Here is a 25,626-nt window from a genome sequence, read left to right on the forward strand (position 1 = left end):
ACTGAAGGACCTACTGGAGAGGAAAAACCAACTGAAGGACCTACTGTAGAGGAAAAACCAACTGAAGGACCTGTTGCAGAGGAGAGACCAACTGAAGGATCTACTGTAGAAGAAAAACCAACTGAAGGACCTACTGTAGAGGAGAAACTAACTGAAGGAGCTACTGTAGAGGAAAAACCAACTGAAGGACCTGCTGTAGAGAAAAAAGCAACTGAAGGGCCTGTTGCAGAGGAGAGACCGGAAAAATCAACTGAAGGTCCTGGTGTAGAGGAGAAACCAACTGAAGGACCTGCCGGAGAGGAAAAACCAACTGAAGGACCTGAAGGACCTACTGTAGAGGAAAAACCAACTGAAGGACCTACTGTAGAGGAAAAACCAACTGAAGGTCCTGGTGTAGAGGAGAAACCAACTGAAGGTCCTGGTGTAGAGGAGAAACCAACTGAAGGTCCTGGTGTAGAGGAGAAACCAACTGAAGGTCCTGGTGTAGAGGAGAAACCAACTGAAGGTCCTGGTGTAGAGGAGAAACCAACTGAAGGTCCTGGTGTAGAGGAGAAACCAACTGAAGGTCCTGGTGTAGAGGAGAAACCAACTGAAGGTCCTGGTGTAGAGGAGAAACCAACTGAAGGATCTGTTGCAGAGGAGAAACCAACTGAAGGACCTGCTGTAGAAGAAAAACCAGCTGAAGGACCTGCTGCAGAGGAAAAACCAACTGAAGGAGCTACTGTAGAGGAAAAACCAACTGAAGGACCTGCTGTAGAGAAAAAAGCAACTGAAGGGCCTGTTGCAGAGGAGAGACCAACTGAAGGATCTGCTGTAGAGGAAAAACCAACTGAAGGACCTGTTGTGGAAGAGAAACCAACCGAAGGGCCTATTGCAGAGGAGAAACCATCCGAAGGGCCTATTGCAGAGGAGAAACCATCCGAAGAGCCTATTGCAGAGGAGAAACCATCCGAAGGACCTGCTGTAGAGGAAAAACCAACTGAAGGGCCTATTGCAGAGGAAAAACCAACCGAAGGGCCTATTGCAGAGAAAAAAGCAACCGAAGGTCCTACTGCAGAGGAAAAACCAACTGAAGGACCTACTGTAGAGGAGAAACTAACTGAAGGTCCTGTTGCAGAGGAAAAACCAACTGAAGGACCTGTTGTAGTGGAAGAACCAACTGAAGGACTTGTTGCAGAGGAGAAACCATCTGAGGGGCCTGCTGCAGAGGAGAAAGCAACTGAAGGACCTGTTGTAGAGGAAAAACCAACTGAAGGGCTTGTTGTAGAGGAAAATCCAACTGAAGAACCTGTTGCAGGAGAAAAGCCAAGTGAAGGACCTGCTGTAGAGGAAAAACCATCTGAAGGGCCTGCTGTAGAGGAAAAACCATCTGAAGGGCCTGTTACAGCGGAGAAACCATCTGAAGGACCTGCTGTAGAGGAAGAAGTAACTGAAGGACCTGTTGCAGAGAAAAAGCCAACGGAAGGACCTATTTCAGAGGAAAATCAAACTGAAGGGGTTGTAGAAGAGAAACCAAGTGAAGCCACTCCTTCTCAGGAAACTGTACCAGTATCTGTAGAAATTCCAACTGAAATTCCAATCGAAAAGAAACCTTTTGAAACTCCTGAGACAGCACCTACGGAAGTTCCTAGTGTAGAAGAAACTTCTAGTTCGTCTGCTCCGAAAGAGGTACCTGAAGTGTTGACAGAACTTCCAGAACAAAGTTCAGAAGCTGCCATCACCACAGCTACGGAAGAAGTTTCGCACACCGAGGAGGCACAAACAGTGTCACAAGAGCAAACAACAAAAAGTCCCACTATTCACGAAGGAGCTTCTACGGAACCAACTATACAAGCTTCAGAGCAGCCTACCGAGGAAGAAAAACTACCAGAAGAAATCACTCAAAAACCAGAATTACCTGCTGAAGCATCAACAGCAACTATTCAAAGTGAAACAACCGAGCAAGAAGCTAAAGTGCCTGAGGTTGGTATCATGACTGAAACCCCTGAAGTCTCACCGGTTGAACCTGGAGCTGTTAAGACAACAGCAGCACCACCTGAAGAAACGAAATTACCAGAAGAGGAACAGAAAGTATCTATTCCAGAAATAGCTCAAACTGAAACTCCATTGAAAGAAGAGGGAACGACTCAGGCTTCTCAAAAGAAGGAGTCAGAGGCTCCTATTACGGAAGAAAAAGTTCCAGGTGTATCGCTTGCAACACCCAAAGAAGAAGAAATTCAGGAGACCACACCTTATGCAGAAATAGCGCCGAAGGCTACAACTGAACAAATAGCCGAACAATCCACTCTAGCTGAAACAATTCCAGAAAAAGGACTATCCACAGAAGCTCCTTATATACCACCAGCAATTCCAGGAGAAGGCAATTGTCTCGTCGAAGGACAATCTTACAGCAACAACTCTATAATTCCTCCAGCCAATCCTTGTCAACTTCAATGTCGTTGCATCAGTAGCATCATTCAATGCGACCTTGTTCAATGCCCACCGCCTCCCAATCATTTATCGAACTGTATGCCAATTTATACTAGCAAGGATGCCTGCTGCCCGATGTACACCTGTGACTCGACGCCTACAGCAGGGTTAGAGTCCGATAATCATATGATCGAACACGAAACGCCTAAATACGAAGAAGAACAGAAAACTGTATCACCGACAGCTGAAGTTCCAGTGAAGGAAGGCACAACGGAAGCTATCAGGGAACATTCGACTATGGCACCAGAAATGCACATATCCGATGAAAAAACGACTGAACAGACACATGCACCTGGTTTCTCCGAAGAAAAGCAAACGACGCCGAAATCTGCGGAACCTGAACACGTACAAACGGCTACCGTTGGAGAAGCTGCAAAAGAACCTGAAGAACAAACTCTTAGTCCAGTATCTCCACAGATAGAGTCTTCTAGTCAAATACCTCCAGGGGAAGCGAAAGAAACTTCACCAGAAGTATTAAGCACTCCTATGAAAATCCCAGAGGAACAGGTAACCAAGATTCCATCTACGGAACAGCCGATCGAAGGGCAGGCTCCTGAAGAGCAACCTTCAAGTACTGCTGCGAGTGGGGAACAGACAGTTGTAACGACAGAAAGAGTCCAAGAAGAACAAACTTCTGTTGGAATTGAAAAGGAAGCTTCTACCACGATAAGGCCAACGGCTGAACAACCATCTATTCCATCTGCTGAAGAAGGAGAAAAATCTGTAGAAGGCGAAGAACAAATAACTGTTTCACCTGCAGTTTCAGAAGAAGGTATAAGCAAGGAACCTGAAGTTCCAAGCTCTTCCATATTGCCAGAGGTTGCAGTGACGGAAGGTCAACCTTCAGTGAATGTTGAAACTCAAGGACCACTAGAAGAAGGCACTACTGTGGGCCCAGAATCGGTAACACAGCCCGAAGAAGAAGGAGTAAAGGAAACTAAGCCAGCTGAAGAGGAAAAACTTGCTCAACCTGAACAACCTACTACAGAAGGTGGATTACAGACAGTCCAACCTGGTGAAGCAGAATCTGAAAAAACATTCATACCACCTATTGAAGTGTCTACTTCACAAGAAGGTGTAACAGCAGGCGAAGAACATGAAGTGACTCATGTAGAACAAGGAACTGTTAAACCAACTGAAGGTGAAACACCCGTAACGGCAGAAATGGAAATGACTGCGCCTAGTGTGACTAAAGAAGGACCAAGTAACACAGAAGCACTCGAAGAAGGAATAACCACGCCATCAATCATGGGTGCAGAAACTACAAAGGAACCAGAAACTGTTTCAGAAACTATTCCGGAAGAAGAACATGCCGTACCCGAAAGAACTGAACAACCTTTGATATCTACTACTTTAGCAGAAGACGGAATTAAGGAAACCGTAGTTAAGATGACTACGACAACACCCAAAGAACAACCTGTGAAGTTACCCGAAGAACAGTTACCAAGTTCTACCGAAGCTGCTGAGGTAAGCACTGAGCAACCCTCAACATCCACTAAAACGGAGGAAACGGCAGAAAAAGAGGGGGTCACTGAAGAACAACTAAATATCGTTAAAATGAAACCTGAACAGGAAACTACACCGCTACGTGAGGAGCAACAACCTGAAGTAACACCAGCAGTGAAAGAAACAGCAGGATCTGTTTCACCTGTTGCAGAGGAAACTACGCCATCGTCGGAAGCTACGCAATCTCCTGTATCTCTAGAAACTATTACAGAAGCAACACCTGAAGCTAGTACAGTGAGAACAGCTCCTGAATTGACTTCTCCTCAAACACAAACCGAACAACCTTCAATTGAGAAGGAAACTGGGGCACCTGCTACTGAAGAAGTGACTACAGAAGGAATTAAGGAACAACCTATTGAACCAGAGGAGCAACCGGGTACCGAAAAAATAAATATAGCTCCCGTTGGAGGTGAAGTGCCTGAAATTACAGTGCCAACTGAAGTTCCAGAAGAGGTAACAAAGAAAGAAGAGCAAGTGACAGAATCTGTGGTACCATCTGAGGAAACTACAATGCCAGTTGTAACTGTGGAAGAGCAGAAACATGAAGAGGGAACTGAGGAACCAATTGTAAAAGAAGGTGTGACACCTGCAGAGACGACCAAAATGCCTGATATGGTAGGTGAAGGAATCACAGCTACAAGAAAAGAACAACCTAGTGCAACACTACCTCCAGTTGTAGAAATCAGTTCCACAGTAGCACCAGAAGAAATTCCAATTTTGCCAGAACAGACAACAGAAGGGCAGAAACCTCTAACAGAGGGCGTAACAGAAGAGACGGGTACGACTGTGCCGAGTGAAATGGGTTCAACTCCTGAAGAACAATCTTCTGTGACGGAAGAAAAACCGGAAGAAGAAATGACGCAGAAGACTGGTGTACCGTCTGTAGAAGAAGCAACAGGCAAACCAGTGGAAGAAGCAGCAACGGGCAAACCAGCAGAAGAAACAGCAACGGGCAAACCAATCGTAGAAGCAGCAACGGGCAAACCAGTTGAAGAAGAAGCAACAGGCAAACCAGCGGAAGAAGTAGCAACGGGAAAACCAGTGGAAGAAGAACAGACGCCTGTTGAAGAGCAAACAACTCCAGTAGAGGAAATCGTAAAGGTAACTGAAGTTGTTTCTAAGGCACCTGCCGAGGTTGGTTCTACTGAAATACCAGTGAAGATAGCGACTGAAGAAACAACAGAACAAGGACTATCTGCAATACCAGAAAAAGCACTTCCTACCGAAGGACCAGTGCAAGCTGCTGAAGGTCCTGTGCAAGCTACCGAAGGACCGGTGCAAGCTACTGAAGGTCCGCAAGTTCCCCTTCAAGCACATGAAGAAGAATATTCGACCGAAGCTCCCGAAAACGTAACTCCTGCAGGAGAAGTCCCGACACCAGAAGTTCCAGAGAAAGAGATTCCAACTGCAGTACCAGAAGAAGCAATTACTACCGAGGCAGCAGAGAAAGAACTTCCTAGCGAAGTTCCAGAGGTAGCTCAACCTACCAAAGCACCAGAAGAGGTTCTTCCAGAAAAGGAGAAACCGACCGAGACAACAGGGAATGCTCTTCCTGAAGAAGAGAAGCCTGGCGAGGTAACTGAAAAGACACTTTCTGAAGAAAAGAAACCCGCTGAAGTAACTGAGGAGATTCCTGAAGAAGGAAAGCCAGTCGAAGCTGAACAGCAAACAGTTGAATCCGAAAAAGAAGTTCCTCAAACTACTGAAAGTATTTCATTCCAAGAACAATTCCCTGAATTAGTATCAAGTTTGACTAAAATTCCTCAAGTTGAAGAACACACAACTAAGCTTCCTATCACTGCCGAAGAAGAATTATCACAATCAACTACACCAGTAGCTAAAGCTGAAGCAACATCTCTTCAAGAAGGAGAAGTTCCAGTGTCTCCAGTTGAAGCTACGGAAGCTACAACAAAGGAAGCTGAACCAAGTCAACCTTCAGAGGAAACACAGCCTGCGGTAACAGAAGCACAGCCTGCTGTAACAGAAGCACAGCCTGCTGTAACAGAAGCACAGCCTGCTGTAACAGAAGCACAGCCTGCTGTAACAGAAGCACAGCCTGCTGTAACAGAAGCACAGCCTGCTGTAACAGAAGCACAGCCTGCTGTAACAGAAGCACAGCCTGCTGTAACAGAAGCACAGCCTGCTGTAACAGAAGCACAGCCTGCTGTAACAGAAGCACAGCCTGCTGTAACAGAAGCACAGCCTGCTGTAACAGAAGCACAGCCTGCTGTAACAGAAGCACAGCCTGCTGTAACAGAAGCACAGCCTGCTGTAACAGAAGCACAGCCTGCTGTAACAGAAGCACAGCCTGCTGTAACAGAAGCACAGCCTGCTGTAACAGAAGCACAGCCTGCTGTAACAGAAGCACAGCCTGCTGTAACAGAAGCACAGCCTGCTGTAACAGAAGCACAGCCTGCTGTAACAGAAGCACAGCCTGCTGTAACAGAAGCACAGCCTGCTGTAACAGAAGCACAGCCTGCTGTAACAGAAGCACAGCCTGCTGTAACAGAAGCACAGCCTGCTGTAACAGAAGCACAGCCTGCTGTAACAGAAGCACAGCCTGCTGTAACAGAAGCACAGCCTGCTGTAACAGAAGCACAGCCTGCTGTAACAGAAGCACAACCTGCTGTAACAGAAGCACAACCTGCGGTAACGGAAACACAGCCTGGCATTCCAGAAGCACAACCTCCTACCAAACCAGCAATCGAAACTTCAACACAAGAAGCAGAAGAACGCCCAGGAACTGAAAAGGCTCCTGAGGAAGAGCACGCAGTTTCTGTGTCAACGGAACAGTCCCAAGAAAAGAGTACAATTGAACCACCGCTTCCTGAAGAGCACAAAGAAGGAGAAACTCACGAGCTGCCAACGGAACCATCGGTTGAATCAGCCGAGGAAGAAGAAGAAGAGGTAGAAGAAGCTGCATTGCCGGAAGCACCTTCGACAACCGAGAAGGAAGAGCCATCTGAAGGTCAACTACCTAGTGGATTTGGCGAGCATCTTCCACCAGTGAATCACACACTTGAAACCACTGAACGACCTGTACAACCAAGTCTATACGAACGACCTACGAGTACTCTAGCTCCGCAAGTTCCTGAATATCCTGATCAATCGGTAACTGGAGAAGACAATCCACACTTCCCTCCACATGGTGGCAGTTACTTGAGTCCCGACGAAGATTACGACGAAGATGATCAAGCTATTTACGGACCAGGAACTTGCCGATATGGCGGCAAAGTTTATGTATCGGCGCAACAAATTCCAAGAGATGATCCATGCGACTTCTGCTTCTGCTTCAGAAGCGACATCATTTGTCTGCAACAAAGCTGTCCACCGCCGATCCCAGGTTGTCACGAGGAACCGATCAGTGGATTCTGTTGTCCAAGATACGAGTGTCCTGTGTCAATGGCTACGTCGCTTAATATCACCACAACGACAACCACGACGACAACCACGTTGCCACCGCACTTCCACGCTCATGCATATAAGGGAGCTGCGAAACGAAGCGGCTGTCAAATTCGCGGACAAGCGTATCGTGTTGGAGAAGTTATTAGGTCCGCATCAGGACCTTGCCTTCAGTGCACGTAAGTTTAAAGTCTCTTTTTAAGTAATCATTATCATTTAAGGCTACTGTGTGTAAGTTATACTCAATAGGAATTACATATATCCCAAAAATATTATATTTTAATCAAATTCTATGTCATATTCTAGACCGTATGTTTGCGGTTAGATTCTTTAGGAATCAAGTGACATACTGGCATGATATTAAATTATACTTCCTATTTAAAAATAACTACATCCGAAAACTCTACATTCTAACTATAGCAATATATGGCATCAAATGGTCCAACTACCAATCACTATCAAAAGTAAAAAAAAGCCACGAGCGAAATACTCATTGTCTTATAAAAAATTATCCTCAAACCAGTAGTTTATCTCGAGCATATTCACAATCCCTGATTTTCAATGTAATCGTATCACGAAGAGTAATCTAATGAAAGTCTAATTGTTTTATAATCCGTGAATAATGAGAATTTTGCAATAGGTGTGACAATAATATTAATGAAACGAATGATTTTGAATTTCAGTTGCGGTGGTGATGGCAACATGAAATGTGATCCACGAGTGTGTAGTCCGGAGCCGATGTTGAGGCAAATGATCGCAGCAGCTACGGCCAGAAGGAGGAGATGAGCCGACCAACACGATCCCGGGGATCCGTCGAACAAACATACGCACAAGGAAGTCTAGAGCAGGATCAGTGTTGTATAAAAGTGAATTAAAAATATTCTAAACTATCTAAATGTCGCGGAAACACAGACTGTAATGTGCTTCGGCGATCACGAACTGAGTGGCCAAAACCGTAAACGTTTATATTATAATATTATATTATGTTATATAAAGAGAAAAAAAAGAGAGAAAGAATGAGATAGAGATAGGAATAGAGAACGAGAGAGAGAGTGAGAGAGAGCGCGAGAGAGGGAGAGATCGATGAGCACGTGTAATGGAAGGGACTAAAGGAACAAAAAAGAAAGAAACGAAGAATTTAGCTATGTAAAACAAGGCTCGTTTTTAGTGCCAAACGTGAAACAGAAACAAGCAAACCAGTGGAACGAGAAGGGATATTAGTGGAGAAATACTTCGTGATAGTTCCATGTCTTACGCCATTATCTTTTTTCTTTTTTTTTTACACGTAAAAACGATGGTTATAAAGGAAGAGAAAAAGCGATTAATGAAAAAAAAGTTGCTGAACGTACGAGACTTATGACTGTGCCTTCGTCAGTGCCGACAACAGCGGCACTAAACTTTCGTTCCGTGACAGCCAGACACGGCGCTAATTTTAGCCACGATCATCGTCGTTGAAGCTTGATATTCTCGAGGAATCGTCGTTAGGAATTAAATGTGGTGATGGGATACAAACGATAAATGCGTTTCAATCGAACGCGACCAAAAAAAGAAATAAATAGATAAAAAAGCGAAGAAAATATACGAACCTTGGTACATACGAAACGATTTCCTATACAGTGACATTGTAACAGCAATATCAGAGATTGTACGAGGGATAACCACGAGATCTTTTTCTTAGCGTAAAGCCTTGTTGATTTCCCGCGTACGATCTAATGCGTGAGAATTCGATTCACGCGACAAGAAATGTAAGCGCCACGTAGCACATTGCTCTTGTAATACCACTGTAAAAACTTGAACAACGATGATCCAAGGCGATCTGCCGTACGATCGCGATAGATCCAAATCGTTTCATGGCTGACACGCGTCGTGCGCTAACGATCAGTCCACATCTACTCACGTCTGCTGACGTTCACGCGTGTTCGAATGCGATCGATAAGATACTAGAAATATCAACGCCGCAGATCCATGACAAACTTTCCAGTCAATAATTTCTTCCAACTATTTTTTACGCAACAACATTCCTCTATAGAATTTTTATAATATCCTTCGTCTTCCTATAAATCACGAACGCGATAATACACCGAATGTATAAAGTTGGTGGGAAAGACGTATTAAAATTATAAAATCCACTAACCATTAAAATTTAAACACACCATGTCAACTAAAAATTATTTCTTGCGATATATTTCAAAAAGTTTTTACAATATGCATATAATTTAGAATATAGATTCCAGACATACGTAACTTGTTATTCTTTTGATACATAAATTTGAAATATCATTTTATAATGTTTAGAGTTTGAGATTCAAGGCGACGTCAGTCGTCGTTTAATATATCGATTCCACCAATTGTACATACGAGTAAATTCCTTTCCTTATCGCGATAGATCCGTGTAATAAGCTAAGATCGTATTCAAGCACGCGCGCCTGTATGTGTGCGTGCGTCTGTGTGCATGGTACATTTATATGTTTTAAAGATAAAATGAAAAGAAAGAAAAAGCCACAAAGACAAGACGAAAGGTACGCGTATCTCAAAGCTCAAACAGCGGCTCGCGCGGAGGACCGAACGCGAATTTGCTTCTCCGGCGAGCTGGCGTCATTATACATATATATATAAATATATATATAAATATAAATATATACATTTATACGATTCTTTATACACACTGTACCCCCTAAAATAATAACACTTAACGATGTTCTATACGTTTGTATGAAAGCATATTAATTATATCTATACGATGATTGTTCTTCGTTCTCTAGTCTCAAAGTGTCGCGGGGATTGTGGTTCTACGATATAACGTGTCCACCACTTCACTCCTGCGATTTATCCGTAAACAGTCAATTAGAATTTGATACCCATTTTACTAAGCCATACCGCGTGGAAAACACCCGAGGAACAAGCGGAAAGTGTTCGTTCACATATACAAGGAGTCGAATGTGGAACACATTGTCAGAAACGCTTTGAGACTCCGGAACTTGGGGCCGTTTAGGTGTAATAGAACGAACGCTATTATTATCACAGAAAGTACCGCGCAAGATAGCTGTCCCTGTAATTTATAATACGAACGATAGACCACACGTATTAAAGTTCTGTCTTCCTGAAAAAATTCTGTCTTCAAGCGAATCCCGTCGAATACTTTTCTGTATATGCGTTCGTTAATTTAGCTCGTAATTTTCGCGGACAAACAATCGAACGTGAAACATTCGCGAGTAAACGCGGTCTGAAAAACACGAGTATGAATAGAGAAGAAATTTCTGCCGGAAGGAATTAGGAGAACGTAGTGTAACCATAGTGCTTCCAATGGCAACTCGATCGTGATATAAATGGCCATATTATTACTGTCACTGTCTCGAAGATTATCTTTACATACGTAAACACATCCGATAATAAAGTTAAAATACATAGAATTCACGAAAACCTTCTTTATATCTAAACTGTCTATGCGTCGATTTAGTCCAAAGACGAATATTTAAGGAGCATTTAAAATAAAGTAGAATCTTTGTACATGAACCAATGCATGACTAATGAGATTAAACATTCAACATGAACGATTTGGTTGGTGATGTAGAATCCAGGTTGGTCGATTGACACGTTCAATGCATATCTGAATTGACCTACTTTTACAATATGTACATAAGGAAATTGTACGTTTTTTAAGATATTTTCCTAATAATTCATATTAAGCAAATACTTGAATTTTACGATATAGAAATAGATTTTCTAAAATAATTATTTGTGTATAATAGTTACATGAGAAAAGAAATCATGTTAAAAGTCACAAAATTTGGAAAAAATTTTTTTGGGATAGTCTCGCGAAGAACGCATACATAAAGTTTTATGATACCGAAATAGGACTCAAATGAAAATGATTCATTAGCATATGGCATTACAGGTAGTGGAAATTGAATCATCAATGAACGTATTAATGATATATTTTTTATAATTAAAACACGGTCGGGTGGCCACCTTGCGCTATCTATTCGAGGAATGAAAGTCTTTATTGCTATTCATAAATGCAGTCCATTAGGATAGTACGATAGCACAATATCTTTCTATAAAAAAGTTGAAGCTAACAGAGCTCGACGATCTTCAAATATAATTTCCCCTGCGATTAAACGTGAACACGTTTCTCGCGTACGAACCAATCGTAATTTCAGTACTTACGCGCAATCGAATCGGCTCTTTTTTAAACTAACGATTTTAGTAATTAGTCGAGCCTAGTATTTATCTTAATATCCACTCATAGCGATAGTATATTATACGGGCTAAGATGCAACAAGGTCGTAATTTGAATCGTCGAATAGTGTTATCGACTAATGTTTTAGGACTGTAGGTAGAACCACATAGAACCCTATACTAAATTCAAAATTACACAATAAAAACAAATGACGAACTATGACTAATCTATTTCATTTATTAAGTAGACAATTAAATGACTTTTTAATAATTAGAAATTAGATTATTATTAATCATCATCTAATATTATTAAATAAAAAGCTAAAAATACAAATTAGTACTTTAATATATTAAAAAACAGAGGGATTTTAACATATGTAAATATAAATTTTTATTCCATGTATTACATACATATACATACATGGCCATAACAGTGGGTCCTTATGTGGTCATATTTCTGTCGATTCCTTCGTCTCAGCACCATCATTACTGACTAATGAATACTGTCGACTACTGATAAGTTTCACAATCTCATTATATGGTGGCTCGTACTATACCGAAGGTAAAACGAGTATCGAGTTGTTACGACGGTACGTTTATATGATATAGATGTGTAACTGTAACGTAAGATATATTAATTATGATGAACACATAGGATGCATGTAATTAATTAACGACTGCGTGCTCAGCGTTGGTAAAAATCTTCCCCGTCGTATCACAATCGATCAATCCGTCGCGGCTGACGAACGTGTTCTTTGACAACGCAAACGAGCCACGCACCTTTATACATATTATATATATAAATATAGATATATATAAATATAAATACATGATATTTATACACAGAATGACCAATTTTTATCTGGTGCCAATAATCTTCTAGCGCGAACGTTTACCGCGTTGCGATAGTTCTTCGATTATAGAAATCGATTTTCAATGGAAGCCGAATTGTAGATTAGAATTGATCATGCTGTGAATAGCGAGACGAATATTAACTATGCACAGTACGCGAATATACTCAAGATGCTCGTGATAAATTTCTCGGATATTTCTTCTTTCTGTTTTCTCTTCTTTCATTTCGTTCGTTCGTTTACTTTCTTCCTGCATCCTCTATTTGTTTCATTTTTGTAATCAATTACGAACGACCACGATGACAGTTATCCCCATTATTATCAGCATAATTATCCATTATTCGCCACGTGTAATAATATGTGATACATAAAGAAACGAGCGAGCCGAGGGTATCTCGGTGGTTCTGACTGTATGGAAGTAGGTTAGATTTGACAGTACGTGCTAGTATAAAGTGTCCTTTTATATAGAATAAACGATTTTGTATGTCTAATTTCGATCTACTCTCTGATTCTCACTACCTTCCCTTACAAGGGGATATTAATGGTTCGAGTTAAAGAATATTTGAATAAAACATTATTCAAAAATGATATAACATAATTGGTTGTATGTAGTAATTATTAAAAAATTTGCTGATTTATTTCACACACCTGGTTAATAGTTTTGCTAAAAATAAACAGCCAGGAAATAGCAGCTAAGTTCAGTTACTTCTTCTTTGTTACTCCTGCCCACTTATTTTGTTTTCATTAAAATCGATCGTATTCCAGAAGTTTATGTTCGCGAAGTCGCTACTAGTTTCCATCTTTATGTTTTGCGGATTAGCTATATGAAGATATTGAAATTCTTTTTCATTGGGATCTAATGTTTGCCATTGAACATTGCCGGCACGTGGTTTACTGTATTTTGAAATTTGTATCAAGGATATATTTAAACAGCAAATTGAGATAATTAAAGAAAAAGTAAAAATTTAAAGTAACATACCCCTCTATAGCAAATGACGTGTAAAAATCGAGCAATATTTGTTGCATTTCCAAGTCATTCGGCCTCGAAACGTTTGAAATTCTAGTATCAAGCACAAGAAATGCATCATCTCCATGGCTTACACCTAATCCATCCGATGAATTTAAGAGAAAAATATTAACTTAATAAATACTAATAAGGTTTAAGCTCAGAAATATATAGTATAATAATATGAAGTAATAATAATATTAAATTTTACTAATACCATAATCTCGAGATTATAAAGTAACTTACCAAAGTTCTTGGTAGAACCACCACTCACAATTTCACTAAAACTATGCATAGATCTGTAACTGTAGTAATAAGTCCACACCGGACTTTTATTAATTTTCGCGTGCAAAATGACAGCTTTCTGCAAATCAACGCCGAACATCCGATCACCTATCATATGTGTCACCGACAATGATGTGTTACTGTCAATAGGTTTAGATCCCAAATAATACTTCCTAATTTTTTCTGCAACCTCTTTATGTTGATTAAGAGGAAGAGTATCGTTATAGTCAAGCAAATATGGTGCAATATTATCCCAGTCATCGTTCAACTGCTTCAACAGTTGATCATTACCAACAAATGCTACTCGAACAAAACTATGTATTTTACATGGCAGTACACATAGAATTAATACTATTATTGCATAAAATCAGACCTGCAGAGATGAATAATCCTTCTTCGCTAACTACTCCAGAAATCCAGGGAGCATCGTATGCTTCGCCACTAACGATAATATCGATTGGCGAACGAGTGATAAAAGGGTTGGGTCCATATTTGTCAACAACTGGTCCAAAAGGTACATAAGGATTCTGTGACTAAGATTCGAAACTTATATGAAAATAAATATAATTATAATTGTACAATATCAAGATGAAAAAATAGTAACAATTCAGCAGTTCGCCAGTAACTTGCGATATAATTCGCGCAGGGCGAGTTTGGAGACAATCGATCATTTCTTTTGTATTGCGTGTTGGACATCCTAAGGTAGCTGCGAATCTTCTAGCCTTGTCAGGAGCATATTTTGTCTGTGCCCAAGGAGTGAGTGCCACGCCACTTATCGATATTCCTCCTATATAAAATATAAGATATAAAATATACAATATAAAATATAAAATTTCTCTTGTATTAACTCAACAATAACATAAAGAAAAATAACCACATACTTTGGAAAAGACCAGTACTTAAGCGTGACAAATAATGATAATGGACGCTGGCAGCACCTGCACTCAAACCAAAAATAGTTATTTGGTTCGGATCGCCGCCAAAATTTCTAATATGATTATACACCCAACGCAAAGCCACGTTCTGATCTTTCAATCCCATATTTCCAGGTACTACACTGTCGCCGGTACTGAGAAAGCCTTAAACAAACATATTTTCTGGATCTTGTTATAAGTATAACGTGTAAATACTTTTAGCTTTTCGTGATCGAAAGGTCTACCAATTTGAGTAAACCAACAAAATCAATTAAAAATCAAGCGGCTTTTAAATTTATTAAATTAATTAAATCTTTTAAATTAGTTGTCAACTAGTACTATTAATACTAAATTTTTTGAATAAAACCTTTCCATTATTGTTTTTACCGAAGGATGCTAGACGATAATTAAACGTGACCAGGATAACATCACGGTCCATTACAAGCGTTTCGTTAACTTCGTTTCCGCTACCAAACTGATAAGCTCCTCCGTGAATCCAAAACATCACTGGTAACAAGGATTCATTGCCATTCCTAAACGGTCTATAAATATTCATATATAAGCAATCCTCACATCCCGTAACTTTGTCTCCATTTTGAGGGGTAGATAATATAACATATTGGGTGCAAACAGAACCTTTCTCCACGGCGGGTAACTCATTTATCCATTCTTGCACGGGCTGCGGTGGCTGTAATTTCACAATATTCTATTTAAGTATCGCGTTTCGTTAATCAAAAGGATTTTAGTTTCTTGACATAATCTTCCACGATTGTTCTACGTACTTTGAACCTAAGTTTTCCAACGGGCGGTTGCGCATAGGGAATACCTTCGTACGCCTCGTATTTTCTACCATGTCGGGAAACCTTATAATATCCGCGTATGTCCCCGAGAGACGTCCTGACTCTGGGTATCCGCTCATTCTGCCACGAAAAGTTCACAAATCCCAGCAGGAGCAAAGCGATAACTGATAGTTCCATTGTGTTCCTTTTGAAGTTACGTACATATCTGATCGGTAGCAAGCGTTTATAACTTCCACACAACTGCCGATAAGCATATGAAAATGCACTTTTTAAATTAACGATATGTTTTTACCGATTTACCAATATGTAAAGCATGTACATGAATAAATGTATAAATAGTATAGTATAGTAGTATATTTCTAATATATAGTATATTTTTTACTAAAATATAGTATCAAAATGTATTATACTTAAATTGAAAAATGATTGAGCAATTACCTATAAATGATTGAAATATTGTTCTGCCGTGATGCACAAGCCAAGAAATAAATACCGCGGATGCATAATCTTTCCTAAAGCGAGCATTTTCTCCTACTATCGCCATTTTTCCGGCTGGCAATGCATTCGTTGGAGCCAAGTCGCAATTTTGATGTGAAACTTTCACCGGAATTCGGCTAAGTACCGTACAATACTATTGATGCAAGGTAAATATTTAGCGCTCGCATTCTGATGATAATATAAATACATCGGAAATATAAGAATTTTCGTTCTCTGTATTTGAAGTTGAGAAAACGAACATTCGATTCTAGCAGAAAATAGGAAAAAAGGCATAGCGGAATTATTGGGAAAAATTAAAACATTTCTTAATATACACATATACACTTGATATATACACATTTCATATATATATATATATATATGTATATGAAATTAAACACGAATAGCGTGAAATTTTTAAATCTTGGACACTTCCACTAAAAAAAAAAACGAAATATGAAGGAAATGATCCAACTACTCACTGCTAGAAAATATATATTAATTTAAATAAATTGCCTTGATTGGTTTTATTACCAATATAATATCATTTAAAAACCATAACGTATTGTGTGCAAACTAAACTTTTATTTATAGTGGGTAGTTCGCCTTCCCACGGTTTTACAGGTTGAGGTGGCTAAAAGTTCGTAGTATATTATTATTATTTTATTACGTCATAGTGAATAAGATTTTATTTTCTTACAGACATTGTTCGACATACTTGGAACCTAAACTTTTTAAGTGGAGGTTGCGCATATAGGACGCCTTCGTAAGCTTCATATTTCCTGCCATGGCGAGATTCCCTATAGCAACCTCGAATTTTCCCCAGAGACGTATTGGCTATTAGAGGCTGCTCATCTTGATACAAAAAATTCACAAACGCTAAGAAAAGTGAAACGGTCGGTAGTTTTATCGTGTCTATTTTAAAACTGTTTTAAAACGCTCGGTGCGACGGTCAACCTTTTATTACCTTTGCCATAACTTCCGATAAGCATGTGTGAATGTTTTTTCAAACCAGTGCTGTATTTTCTGTATCGGTTATTAAAAAAAAGTAAGCATTAAAAAAATATGTCTTTGGTGTAGATAATATTTTACAATAAAATCTTGTTAGATTTCAACGTACTGCGTATAGATTCACTGAAAAATCATTGAACAGACATTTATAAATAACTTATGTACTATTTATTTTCCCAAACCTTTACAACGTAAAACATATCTAAAGGCCTCTCTTATAAGAGAAAAAATATATGGTTACAGAACTGAAACATTATTAGTATAAATTAATTATAATAAATCCATTACGAATTCGACTGAAACTTAAATCAAAAGACAAACCTACTTACATTGCAGATTGGTAATACTATAGGAGAAAATCAAACAAATAATTAAAATAGATAAAGCGATAGACGTAAGAGGTGAATAATTCGTGCATTCAACATAAAAATAAAGCTTCAATTTCAATTAAACCTATATCTTTCTCAACCTATCTCCATAACTAACATTACGTGACAAGCGTGTTTTTCTTTTTACATCTTCAAATGCAAAAGTTTAAAAAATACGAACTCTAAATGTTAGAATTTAAATGCGAGTAAACATTGGAAGACAACATATTATCAGGAAAGATTAGTATAATTGCGCATTACTGTAATCGGAAATATCCAGAAATCCAAGATAACGTACATGGAATATCCAAGAAGTGTATATAAAATATCCATTAGTTTCAAAACATATTGTTTTATTTCATATTGATGCAGACCAATGTCAAATGTAGTTTTTTCTCCTTGTAATTATCTTTGACTTTCCTAATTATAAATAAGTAGATTTAACAAATTAAACGGTAATATACATATGAATATTGGAAAAACTAATCTATTTTATTATGAAAATATGCATATTTTTCAGAATGATTCAATATAATCAATATAAATATCTATAGAACTACTTCATTATTTAGAGTTATAAATATATTTGCACCACCGTGTTTGTTTATAAAATCAAATTTATTAATAATGTATTAATATAAAATATGTTCTTTATGACTAAAAGATAAGACATTATACATACGTATATTTACTTTACTTCTTCTTTCACTAAAATTATTGAGGCAACCATTAATTTTCGTGAGATTTTATTGTATCCCAAAATTTCTTTTGCGCAAAATTTCCATCAGATTCCATTTTCACATTTTTTGCATCAGCTATGTGTAAATAATGAAGATTATCCTCGCCAGATTTTAATGACTGCCATTCAGCATCACCGACACGTGGTTTTCTAATATAATTATAAATTCTTTGTCAACGTGATATTCAAACAATAAAAATTAATCATATATAAATTATATTTCCAATCTCACGCATACCCTTCAATAGCAAAAGAAGTGTAAAAATCAATTAAAAGTTGCTGCATTGCTAGGTCCTCTGAATTTGTCATATTCGAAGCGTCTTTATTAATCACAAGATAAATATCGTCTCCATGGGCTACCCCTATTATTCATTCATTTTACATACATATATTACTCCACACATTTTTCTCTGCTGTTATAATAGAACTCTACTTATTTGAACTCGTTAAAGATATACAGCTCATATAATAAGAGTTCATTTCGGAGATATTTGTTCACAAACTTCTTCTTTATTAATTTATTACTTTTTGTTCACTCTAAGTCTACTGCTAATTTTCATAGAATAATATATTCTATTTATTAATATAAAAAAGCTGTTCCAATAAATGAAGTTCAGATAAATGAAGTTCTACTGTGATTATAGTAAATGGCGCAACAAAATTACCGAGTTTAGTTGTAAAGCTAAGGTCTTCTTTAATTTTGTATGTATAGTAATAACTCCACACTGGATTTTTGTTAACTTCCGCATGTAATTTAGCAGCTGTCGCCATGCCAACACCATATGATCGATCGCTGAGCATTTGTATCAGTGGTGCCACTGTATTACGGTCAATTTTTTTTGATCCCAAATAATACTTTCTGATTTCTTCCGCCACTTGTTTATGCTCGCAAAGCGAAATAGTATCGTTATAATTAATCAGGTATGGCGCGATATCGTCCCAATTATCATTTAGATATTTCAATAAATCATCGTCTTCAACAAAATCTGTGCAAGTAAAACTCTTATTTCAATAATATTTTAATAATATTAATAATTTCAATAATATTACTGTTACACGAAATCAGACCTGCAGCTTGAAATATTCCATCTTCGCCAACGACTCCAGTAATCCAGGGAACATCTTGAACCTCACCTGAAGTGATAATTTCAATTGGAGAGCGATTAATGAAAGGACTCGATCCTTGCTTCTCCACAACTGGTCCAAAAGGACTAGCAGGATTGTTCAACCAAACCTACAAACAGATTTTGTGATAATAATATCACATTTATAATACTATTCGATTGCAAAACGCAAATTAAAAACTACAGAGAAAGAACATCACAACAATTTCTATAATATATGTACTTAGTATAATATAAATACATAGTATCAAAAAAAGTTCAATCGTAAACACGTTAAACAGATAAAATTTCAATCTTGAAACTATACAATTTACCAAAAGCTTGTCGACGTTTTGTGATATGAGTCGTGGTGGACGCTTTTTTAAACAAGCAATCATTTTACTGCTACTATCAGTTGGGCACCCCACTGCCGCTGCCAATTTTTTAGCTTTCTCTGAAGCTCGTTTTGTTTGTGCCCTAGGATTAAGTGCTGTACCACTTATAGATATACCTCCTATGTAGTAGAAATTGCGAGAAAATATAAGTATCATACAGTGATATGCAAATTAAAGAGTAATACACTTATAAAGCATCTTTGGTCTGAATGAATAGCGTGCTGTTATGTATTGAACTACCACGCCAAAAATTTAAAAATTCAGCTGTTCAAATTAAAGTTACTCTATCAAATCGAACAACCTCCTTATGAACATTTTTCTCAATAATTCAAAAAATAATAGTCTGTGTACGTTTAAGTTGAACATATTGTATACGTACAGATATACTTAATAAACTTACTTTGGAATAGACCAGCACTCAAAGGTGACAGATAGTGATAATGAACGCTCATGCCTCCCGAACTGAAACCGATTAAAGTTACATCTTTCGGATTACCTCCAAAATTCTCAATATTGTCGGATACCCAGCGCAGTGCCATGCTTTGATCCTTTAATCCCATATTTCCAGATACTACATTGTCTCCCGTACTAAGAAAACCTTAGGACGAAATACTGAATTTAATTTGAACCACAAAGAATATCTTTTATAATTTATTATTCTTACCGAAAGGTCCTACACGATAATTAAACGTAACCAATACAACACTCTTATCCATTAAATGACTCTCGTCTAGATCATTTCCAGTACCAAATTGGTAGGCTCCTCCATGAATCCAAAACATTACTGGTAATAAAGTCTTAGTATTGTTTCTAAGTGATACATAAATGTTCATGTACAAGCAATCTTCACAGCCTGAGACTGTATCTCCGTCTGCACCGGGCTTAGTACGATACTGTATACAAATGGAACCCTTTTTCTTTGCAGGTAATTCGTATTCCCATTTCTGCACTGGTTTGGGTGGCTGTAAATTCATGAAGTACTTAAAATATTGACAAATATTCTATTATGATATACACATATTTTATTATATTATATACGTATATATTATATTACATAAAGTGCAGTTGAAAGTGTAGTATGTATTTTGATATTAATTCACATGAACGTTATCATTGTACGTACTTCGAACCGAAGTTCTCCAACAGGAATTTCTGCATAGGGTATACCTTCGTAAGCCTCGTATGTTTTCCCAGATCGAGACTCTTTATAATAACCACTGACGCTTCCTAAAACTGTTTTGGCTTTTGGAATTTGTTCATGTTGTAACGAGAGATTCGTAAATTCGAGGAGGAAAAATATCACTGATAATTTTATTGTGCTCATTTTGATGTTATACACAAGTAATTCGTCGTAATTCGAATATTCGTCTTTTATAGCATTTCTCACAACTTTTCAGCTGAATGTACATATACGCGCAAATACGTAATGTAAATATTCTTAATCTCGTGTTCGTTAATCAACTGTTGAAACAGTTGCCAAAAACGTTATATCGGACGTAAATATCTGTTTTTTTTTTATTTTTAAGATAGGAAACTACGTTTTGAAGAGTGAAGCATATGTTAAGGAAAATTTTAGTTTTAACTAATTATAAGATAGATATACACATTCTGTATATTGTTAAAATTTTTCGCGATTCACTTGAATCGTTCACTTCCCTCTTTTGGTTCTTTTTTTTTTTTTCAGGATGATATTCTTTCGCTGGTGAAAAATTGTCGCTATAAAATGTGGGGTTTGCCAAACAACAACAAAGCAAGTGTAGAAGAATTTAAAATTGTGTAATGGGTGCTATTTTATAACTCTTACTCTATTTCTGTTTTATCGCTATGATCTAATGGAAAATCGTACAAGCATTTTTCTTCGAGTATTTTTAATTGTAAAGGGGTATAATAAATAAATACGTATAGAATATGTTTGGAGTTAATGAATGTTATCGTAGTTTTTTCACGATTCATTTGAATTGTTACAATCCCTAACTACACATTGATTGATTCCAAGAAGAACTTGACATTTTATTTTATTACTATAATCATTCGTTACTGTAACGAAGAAATTTAGAAGATCTAGTATTTTTAAAAGAATTTGTCAAGTAGATACATTTGAAAAACATGTCGGTGCCTCTATATCTGTTGAATTGAATTCAACAGAAAAATGAAGCAACATAGACTAATTTTTTTCTAATTTTATAACGAATCATTCAGCAAAAATCATATTTTAAAGTCACGCTTTCAAATTCTGTGTAAGCATGCTTCTCTTTAAAAGTTCTCTTTAAAAGTCTAATCATCAGAATCGTTCTTAAAAGTTGTTCAGATCGCTGATAAATCTTCCTTAGGTTTAAGATTTTAATCCTCAATTGATATCCTAAGATGGTTTGGATGAAGTTATTTAATTCTAGTATATTCCAATATTATTTATACTTTACTCAATACCAAAAGTACTTATTATTAATTACACTTCACAATTATATCTGAATTATATTTCACTAATGTAACATACCATAGATGCATTGATATGAACACCTAGTCAGAGTCGCAGCCAATTAGCTCATATTATTTGCCATGTAATTAATAATTATAGCAGTTATACAGCTAATTGTTTTACAGTATAGTGATACAATTAGTAATTATATATCAAATAATACTGATTGCCCAGTATTACTACAAAAACTACTACTACTACAAATACTGAAAGCGAGCATAGTGACAAAGTATAAACAATAATGACTTCCCATGCTCTGGATGACCCAGAGGATGGGGAGCCATTAGTAGTTGCCCTCTTGAGTGGCAGTTTGCCGGGCCTCTTCGGCTTATAGCCTCCTCTTTCTTCGGGCGCAATGCCCGCTGAAACTTAAATCTAAGCTCGAGACTTCTAAATCGCAAACAAAAAGAAAACTTGAAGAAAGAACGAAACGACGTTTTGACAATTTCCTTCTTTTTCCTATCGAACGTTTATTTAGAAAATACTGCTATTTTTTTACGCTTAAAAATTATTATTAAGAAATTGGAACAAGTTTGAAAAATATTATTTAGTTGAAAATTGTGAGATATTTTTCGATAGCAAACAAATGCTCATGAATAACGTGAATGCAATGCAATCGTTTGCAAGAATTATATTGTTCGCAATTAGAATATATACTGTGAATTTTCGTTATTAGAATACGAAATATGCTGTTATTAAAATACGAAATATACATTCCACTAATACACTATAGCCGCGTGTTATAAATATTGAAAAATATTTGCAAGAATCCAAAAGTTCGCCACAAAATGTATTTAAAGAATACTGCACAAACGCGCGCGAAACCTTGTTTCGAGGTATTTGAATCCAACTGTTAGTTGCAAGTTTATGACGTTATAATTCAATTTGAAACAATAAGATAATACGCTAAAACTTCGTTTGAAATAAGAGAATGATTTTATACATCGGAAATATAACAATAATTCATTTAATGCTCTTTACGTCCATCTTAGTACTCCAAATAATTAAGAAATTATCTATTATGAAATATGTATCAGATATATTTTAAAATAAATATAAATTGTATATCAAACGTTACCCATGCTCGAATAAAAAGACAACAGTTTTATTCATATTGTACAAAGTTGTATTAGTTAAAATAAATTCATGGAATTGATCATTAAATTGACCATAACAATTTATCGGATTAATCATTAATAGTCTTTGCGTACATATGTTAATTTTCCCGTTACTTTTATATTATCTCTACTATCGATAAATAACTTTCACAAAAAATAACTAGCATTTAAAATAAATGTAATATCATTCGCGATCTTTCAAAAGAATCAATGGACTCACGCGACGCACTCCAGTGCACAAAATAACCGCAAGATTCAGTGGAAAAAAGAATAGATTTTTATATCTCGTTCCAAGTCAGATAAGTATCATAGTACAGAATGGGCTCAGAATGGATTCGACATAAGCAAGACACATGCCACGGTGTCCCACGGTGTCCCACGGTGTCCCACGGTGTCCCACGGTGTCCCGCGGTGTCCAACGGTGTCCAACGGTGTGAAACGATGTCTCACGGCGTTCCACGTCGTCCCACGGTGCAGTCCAGTCTAGATCATCCAAAATTCTTTTGGCGCATAAATATAGTAAATGCACTCCTATCAATTTTCTGATTTCAATACAGTTTGGTCTTTAACACAGAATATTGTAATATGAAGGAGAAAACAAGCTGTAAAAATTAAGTTAAAAGGGAAATCTGATAATATTGACAGAACTGATTGACGGCGTATGGACTTTTAAGAATAGTCTATCATAAAACACGAAAAATGTGGTAACTTATCATGTTTTCCCGAGTGCTCTTCTGTTAACGATATCAGAAAAATCACGAATGCCAGATAAGTATTTATATTACACTATCTCAATTAAAACCAAAAATTGAGGAAAAAGAACGAAGAGATATGCCATGCATAAGTTTCATTTATTCATCTCTCGAAAGAACTAACAAACCTACGCGACGTACCCCCGTACACGAGATAACGCCGAGGTTCAGCGGAAAGCCCAAGAATTGACCGTAACTCGATTCCTGTTTCGCCGTTCGAAACTTACACGAGTCGCGGTGGATGGCGCCGACCGATGATGCTAGTGATCCACGGGTATTTCAGCCGTGGATCCAGCACATAGGCCAGCAACTTAACACACTCCAACTGAACATGTGAAACCAGGGGAGGGACGTGAAATTGCAGGTCCCTGACCGAGTACCAAAGTACCAATCGGACAGGACTGCAGATCCACGACTGAATCCCCAACAGATTCGCTAGCATCACCGGCGCGACGACAACTCCCGCGATCCGATGCGAACGTCGAGCAGTCGTCGAGCAGTCACCAAGACAGAGGTGTCCTTGGGGCGACTTACGAATCCAAAGAGTTGTCCAGTGCACGTTGACCAGCACGTACGCGGAATACGCGCGAGCGAGTACGTCACGCTACGGTTTGAAAGAACTGAATGATCGCGAACCGATAAATCGCGAGTACGATAAATACTGTGTGCTAATCGAGTGAAGGGAGACGAGATTTTTCTTTTTTTCGTTCTAAAGTGGATAAATGTCGTTGTACAGAATGAGCTCACAATGCACTTAACATAGGTATCTACCTTACGATTAATTAAGACTAAAACGTACGCATCCCACGGCGTCCCACGGCGTCCAACGGCGTCCAACGGTATCCAACGATGTCCAACGGTGCCCAACGATGTCGGCGTCCAACGGCGTTCAACGGCGTCCCACGGTGTCCAACGTCGTCCCACGGCGTCCAACGTCGTCCCACGGTGTCCAACGGCGTCCAACGTCGTCCCACGGTGCCCAACGTCGTCTCACGGCGTCCAACGGTGTCCCACGGTGTCCAACGATGTCCAACGATGTCCCACGGTGCAGTCCAGTCTAGATCATCCAAAATTCTGTTGGAGGCTTTTGGAGACCCAAACTGGACCGACGGTATCCCACGGTGTCCAACGATGTCCAACGGTGTCCAACGGTGCAGTCCAGTCTAGATCAACCAAAATTCTTTTAGAGGCTTTTGGTGATCCACACTGGACCGACGATCTTCCACGTTGCAGTCCAGTCTAGATCATCCAAAATTCTTTTCGTGGCTTTTAGTGATCCATACTGGATCAATAGCGTCCCACGGTGTCCCACGGCGTCCCACGGTGTCCCACGGTGTCCAAAGTGGTCCCATGGCGTCCAACGTCGTCCCACGGCGTCCAACGTCGTCCCACGGCGGCCAACGGCGTCCCACGGCGTCCAACGGCGTCCCACGGCGTCCAACGGCGTCCAACGGCGTCCCACGGCGTCCAACGGCGTCCAACGGCGTCCCACGGCGTCCAACGGCGTCCAACGGCGTCCCACGGCGTCCAACGGCGTCCAACGGCGTCCCACGGCGTCCAACGGCGTCCAACGGCGTCCCACGGCGTCCAACGGCGTCCAACGGCGTCCCACGGCGTCCAACGGCGTCCAACGGCGTCCCACATACTGAATTATTGTGCAGTGTTTGTACTTATCGATATAGTGGTTTTCCAAAAGTTAATCAGCTGATTAATATGTGAAAACGATTACATCAGTACAAACATTGTACAATAATTCGCAACCGTACTGGCAACAT

General features: G+C 38.6%; 3 protein-coding genes across 12 annotated transcripts in view; 1 reads left to right on the plus strand and 2 right to left on the minus strand.

Moving 5' to 3' along the window:
• LOC100746973 (titin) overlaps positions 1–10,890 on the plus strand; it is a 61,771-nt gene extending 50,881 nt beyond the window's left edge. For 4 of the 10 annotated variants that reach the window (XM_033320776.1, XM_033320782.1, XM_033320775.1 and 1 more), the window contains 2 exons: positions 326–7,556; positions 8,061–10,890. In XM_033320776.1, coding sequence (XP_033176667.1) covers positions 326–7,556; positions 8,061–8,163 — 7,334 coding nt within the window. In that variant the 3' untranslated portion in view covers positions 8,164–10,890. The remainder of the gene's footprint in view (positions 1–325; positions 7,557–8,060) is intronic. The other 6 variants (XM_033320777.1, XM_033320780.1, XM_033320779.1 and 3 more) reach the window with 6 other exon arrangements.
• A 2,115-nt stretch (positions 10,891–13,005) lies between these two features.
• Positions 13,006–15,621, minus strand: LOC100747208 (venom carboxylesterase-6-like). The gene is made up of 8 exons (XM_012385749.3): positions 15,395–15,621; positions 15,000–15,300; positions 14,580–14,777; positions 14,302–14,485; positions 14,072–14,232; positions 13,660–13,998; positions 13,387–13,510; positions 13,006–13,301 (listed from the first exon to the last, which is right to left on the minus strand). Exons 1-8 carry the CDS (start codon positions 15,587–15,589, stop codon positions 13,124–13,126), a joined length of 1,680 nt encoding a protein of 559 aa, XP_012241172.1. The 5' UTR covers positions 15,590–15,621; the 3' UTR covers positions 13,006–13,123.
• Positions 15,622–17,848: 2,227 nt separating this feature from the next.
• On the minus strand, positions 17,849–21,704 carry LOC100747327 (venom carboxylesterase-6-like). Its single transcript, XM_003489579.4, has 8 exons — positions 20,629–21,704; positions 20,170–20,467; positions 19,906–20,103; positions 19,446–19,624; positions 19,076–19,241; positions 18,673–18,993; positions 18,246–18,369; positions 17,849–18,157 (listed from the first exon to the last, which is right to left on the minus strand). Exons 1-8 carry the CDS (start codon positions 20,827–20,829, stop codon positions 17,998–18,000), a joined length of 1,647 nt encoding a protein of 548 aa, XP_003489627.1. The 5' UTR covers positions 20,830–21,704; the 3' UTR covers positions 17,849–17,997.
• Positions 21,705–25,626: the final 3,922 nt, after the last annotated feature.

The sequence above is a fragment of the Bombus impatiens genome, unplaced genomic scaffold (assembly GCF_000188095.3).
Source record: "Bombus impatiens unplaced genomic scaffold, BIMP_2.2 scf_0346, whole genome shotgun sequence".
Lineage (NCBI taxonomy): Eukaryota > Metazoa > Arthropoda > Insecta > Hymenoptera > Apidae > Bombus > Bombus impatiens.